Source organism: Cottoperca gobio, chromosome 4 (assembly GCF_900634415.1).
Source record: "Cottoperca gobio chromosome 4, fCotGob3.1, whole genome shotgun sequence".
NCBI lineage: Eukaryota > Metazoa > Chordata > Actinopteri > Perciformes > Bovichtidae > Cottoperca > Cottoperca gobio.
The window spans coordinates 28,653,821-28,658,820 of NC_041358.1; the positions used below are offsets into that span (position 1 = coordinate 28,653,821).

Consider the following 5,000-nt stretch of genomic DNA (forward strand, 5'->3'; position numbering starts at 1 on the left):
TCACCATCCGGGGCATCATCCCCGGAGTGTCTGTCTCTCATGTGGCAGGTTGCCACTGATAAAGTTTACGTCAGGATCATGAATCGTGGCTGCGCCTGCTGCCCTGGTCCTGCTGGACACCGGGAAGGGTTATTGACATTTTCCTGGATTCATCCAAACTTTCTCTTTTTCCAGCACAACATAATTTCTGTCAAATGTTGTATTTGTACTATGTTGTTTATCCTGTACACATGACATCTATTGCACGTCTGTCCGTCCTGGGAGAGGGATCCCTCCTCAGTTGCTCTGCCTGAGGTTTCTTCCATTTTTTCCCCTTTAATTTTGGGGTTTCTTTTAGGAAGTTTTTCCTTGTGCGATGCGATGAAGGACAGAGGATGTCGTAACCTGTACAGTCTGTAAAGCACACTGAGACAAATGTATAATTTGTGATATTGGGCTATACAAATAAATTTGATTTGATTTTTGATTTGTAAGGACAGAGGGTGTAAGGACAGAGGGTCTAAGGACAGAAGGTCTAAGGACAGAGGGTGTAAGGACAGAGGGTTTAACGACAGAGGGTCTAAGGACAGAGGGTCTAAGGACAGAAGGTCTAAGGACAGAGGGTGTAAGGACAGAGGGTCTGAGGACAGAGGGTCTAAAGACAGAGGGTCTGAGGACAGAGGGTCTAAAGACAGAGGGTCTAGGACAGAAGGGTCTGAGGACAGAGAGTGTAAGGACAGAGGGTCTGAGGACAGAGGGTCTAAGGACAGAGGGTCTGAGGACAGAGGGTCTGAGGACAGAAGGTCTAAGGACAGAGGGTGTAAGGACAGAGGGTCTGAGGACAGAGGGTCTAAGGACAGAGGGTGTAAGGACAGAGGGTCTGAGGACAGAAGGTCTGAGGACAGAGGGTCTAAGGACAGAGGGTCTAAAGACAGAGGGTCTGAGGACAGAGGGTCTAAGGACAGAGGGTGTAAGGACAGAGGGTCTGAGGACAGAAGGTCTAAGGATAGAGGGTCTAAGGACAGAGGGTCTGAGGATAGAGGGTCTAACGACAGAGGGTCTAAGGACAGAGGGTCTGAGGATAGAGGGTCTAACGACAGAGGGTCTAAGGACAGAGGGTCTAAGGACAGGGTCTAAAGACAGAGGGTCTAAGGACAGAGGGTCTAAGGACAGTGTCTAAGGACAGAGGGTCTAAGGACAGAGGGTCTAAGGACAGAGGGTGTTGTATCCTGTACAGTCTGTAAACACTGAGACAATGTATAATTTGTGATAGTGGGCTGTATAAATACATCTGATTTAATGTAGTTGTATCCTCATGATTGTTTGCACTTTGCACAAATCGTCAGCTAAATGTAATGTCCTGTAAACTTCTGTGTGATCTTCAGCGCACAGACTCATAAGCAAAGGGTTGAACTGTGGTATATTCCAGGACTGTCAGATGTATAATAATAATAACACCTGTGTAGTTAATGACTAATGCATCTTGGACTTTACCATCTTCTGGACTGAACCATTAATCTAGAAAATAATCTGCAGATGATTTATCGTTCGTTCAAACTCATTTCAACACAAATCATCAGAAGTGTTCAGTCTTTTTTCATTTTAATTTATTAACAGAAATGTATTAACATTTAATATTAAGAATGAGACCTTCTGTGAATACATGGCACAATCATATTATATACATTCTTTAAGGACACGGTGCAGACGTGGTGGAGGGAGGGCGACACATCGATGACCCTTCAGAGTGACAAACATCATCTTAAGTTAAAAATGCATCTTTATAAAGAAACATGGCCGTTACCAAGAGAAACAAAAAGTAATACTACCGTGTTGTCGTACATCAATTTCTATATACAAACTAGGGACAGGAAATTCACACAAACCAGAGGGAGAAATCTACCACAGTGCTCGGCTGGAGCCGTTTACTCTTCTTCTTTAAGTGTAACAATATACATAATTCATGTAACACAACAATTACATGTGCAGCTGATCACCACTGCGTGTTCCTCTCTTTAGCTTATAATGCTTTTAAAGCTCATTGCACGTTTCCCCCCCACAGACGCTTGTGTCTTCGTAGAAAGCCTGCACGAATGTGTTGATGAGTGATTAATGCAGTCTCTCTCTGTGGCAGCTCCACGACGCTCGCTGCTCAGTGTCCCGTCAGGTAGTCCTGGGTGGAGTCCGAAGCGAAGGAGTCGGCGTCCTCGTTGTCGGAGTCCTCGCTGCTGTCGTCGGCGGCGGGCTCCCCGGACAGGGCGATGCGGGCGTAGTCGTCCGTGTCGATAGACTTGCAGAAGTGGATGGCGTATTTCAGTTTCTCCTCCAGCACCTGTTTGCACGAGTACCTGGGCAGCTTCAGCAGGAAGAAACAGGTGTAGGACTCTGGCAGGAAGTGGTCGGGGGGGTTGTATTTATCCAGCACCTGGAGACAGAGAACATTCTGAGGTCTGCAGATCAGAGACATAAAGCTGCAAACTTCTGCGTTAAGGGATCGTCCAGGGATCGTACAGGAACCCGTCTACACAACGTCTTCTTACCTGCACAACAAAGTCTCGCCCACGGAAGTCAGCGATGGTGCGTGGCAAGCGCGTGCGTCCCCAGACGAACCTCAGGAAAAGAGACCTCTCCGTGTTGGAGAAGGACTCCATCACTTCCCAAAACCACTGGATGAGCGACGACGTCGGCTCCACTCCTTTATAAGTGGCCACGGACTTCAGCAGGTGCAGAGGGATGTCGGGGCTTCCACACACCTGAGGAGAGGAGAAGGTCAGCATCACAGCTCAGAGACAACATCTCAGAGACAACATCTCAGAGACAACATCTCAGAGACAACATCTCAGAGACAACATCTCAACATCTCAGAGACAGCATCTCAGAGACAACATCTCAACATCTCAGAGACAACATCTCAGAGACAACATCTCAACATCTCAGAGACAGCATCTCAGAGACAACATCTCAACATCTCAGAGACAACATCTCAGAGACAACATCTCAACATCTCAGAGACAGCATCTCAGAGACAACATCTCAGCACTGCAGCACAGAGACATCTCAGCCTCTACTGCTCTCTCTCACCATCGTTTCCAGCTCATATCCGGTGAAAAGTGACAACAAGGGAACGGGAACGACTCGAGCCATCCCCTCCCGCACTGAAGACACCTGCTCGTCAAACTCGTGGAGTCTGAAGGATGATGGGAGAAACAAAAACAGGAAGTTAAACACGAGCACAAATTGTAAAGTGCACTGTTTTGTTTAGTCAGCAGGTTCTTCTCACCGGTAGTTAATCGCCAGGCGGACGTATTCTGCGCGGTTCTCCAGCGTGATGTGGGAGTACTTGGAGCTAAGCTGGATGTCCTGCCCGCTGGCGTTGGGCACGGTGAAGGGCAGGGTCATGGCCTCAAACTCCTCCGCCGTGGCCTCGTTGTCCCGGATGTACATCAAGCCGGGAATAAAATCCTTATCAACCTGCGAGTGACAGAGAACATCAGTGCTTTGTACTTCCTCCACGTGTCTCTTCATAACATTTAACCTGGAGAGCAGATTAACGCCCTCGTGCCCTCACGCTCACATCACAGTTCCCGTGAGCCGCACACAGATACACTCCTTCTCCAGTCTTATGCTGGATTCCTTTCCCATCCAACCTTTACAATATCTTCAGGGCAAAACCACAACACAAGAGCAGCTTTGTGCAGGAACAGGCCTCCTCCCCCCCCCCTGCTGCTGTATTCTCTCAATGACTGTTCAGGAGCTCATGATCTCAGCGTGAGTGCAGGAGTGTACTCGCACACTCGCTGTAACAAAAGCAGAGATTGTGGCTCTTTTACTAAAAGCAGTTTGGCTGTGAAGCGGTGTGAGGAGCAGGTACAGTGTGTGGTACCGTCTCTCACTGGAGGAGGCAGCAGCTGACGGGCTTAAGGTTTAATCTGAGGAGGAATGTGCTCTCGTTAGAATGCAGATCATGAGGGTTTGAAATGTTGTACAATGTCTGACGGGAGACGCCAGTTCAGTCGAGTGCAGCCACCTCATCATCAAGTGTCCTGTTGATGAGGAGCGGCGTGTTGGTGACATTACATCATTACATCCATAAATACTACGAGAGGAAATCTGTTCTCCGTTTGTGGGACCGTTTCAAAGTCCAGGAGTCAAAGAAGTAAGAAGCCACACGGGACCTGAAGCTGCTAATAAACATCTGGACCTGATCTGTTACGTCTGTTAGCAAACAAGACAAAAGCAATCTGAGCGTCGAAGTAAAGAATGAACCGAATGACAGGTTTATTATAATTGCATTAGTGCAGCGGCACGTGTATTGACAAGAACAAGGAAACGGGATCATATTACTCCTGTATTAGCTGCTCTGCACTGGCTCCCGCTAAAATACAGAATAGAATTCAAAATCCTTCTCCTGACTTACAAATCAATTAATGGTCAGGCTCCAGCATATCTTAAAGATCTCATAGTACCTTATAAACCAACTAGAGCATTACGCTCCCAGACTGCAGGGTTACTTGTGGTTCCTAGAGTCTCTAAGAGTACAATGGGAGCCAGAGCCTTCAGCTATCAAGCTCCTCTCCAGTGGAACCAGCTTCCAGTTTGTGTTCGGGAGGCAGACACACTCCACATTTAAGAGCAGGCTAAAGACTTTCCTTTTTGATCAAGCTTATAGTTAGGGCTGGCTCAGGTTTGCCCTGGATCAGCCCCTAGTTATGCTGCTATAGGCTTAGACTGCCAGGGGACACCTCCCTGCTCTCTTCCTTCTCTTCCTCTCTCCTCCCCTCCCTCTCTCTTCTTCTCCTCTCTATCTGTATGCATTTATGTAAATGTATGTTACTAACTCATCATCCGGGGCATCATCCCGGAGTGTCTGTCTCTCATGTGGCAGGTTGCCACTGATAAAGTTTACGTCAGGATCATGAATCGTGGCTGCGCCTGCTGCCCTGGTCCTGCTGGACACCGGGAAGCCTTTTTGACATTTTCCTGGATTCATCCAAATTTTCTCTTTTTCAACACAACATAAT

The 5,000-nt window shown here is 47.6% G+C and overlaps 1 protein-coding gene across 1 annotated transcript in view; it reads right to left on the reverse strand.

Moving 5' to 3' along the window:
• Positions 1–1,569: 1,569 nt before the first annotated feature.
• The window catches only part of herc2 (HECT and RLD domain containing E3 ubiquitin protein ligase 2), a 56,711-nt gene continuing 53,280 nt past the window's right edge, over positions 1,570–5,000 (reverse strand). The window contains 4 exon segments of the mRNA XM_029429034.1: positions 1,570–2,404; positions 2,520–2,732; positions 3,061–3,166; positions 3,260–3,450. Coding sequence (XP_029284894.1) covers positions 2,132–2,404; positions 2,520–2,732; positions 3,061–3,166; positions 3,260–3,450 — 783 coding nt within the window. The 3' untranslated portion in view covers positions 1,570–2,131.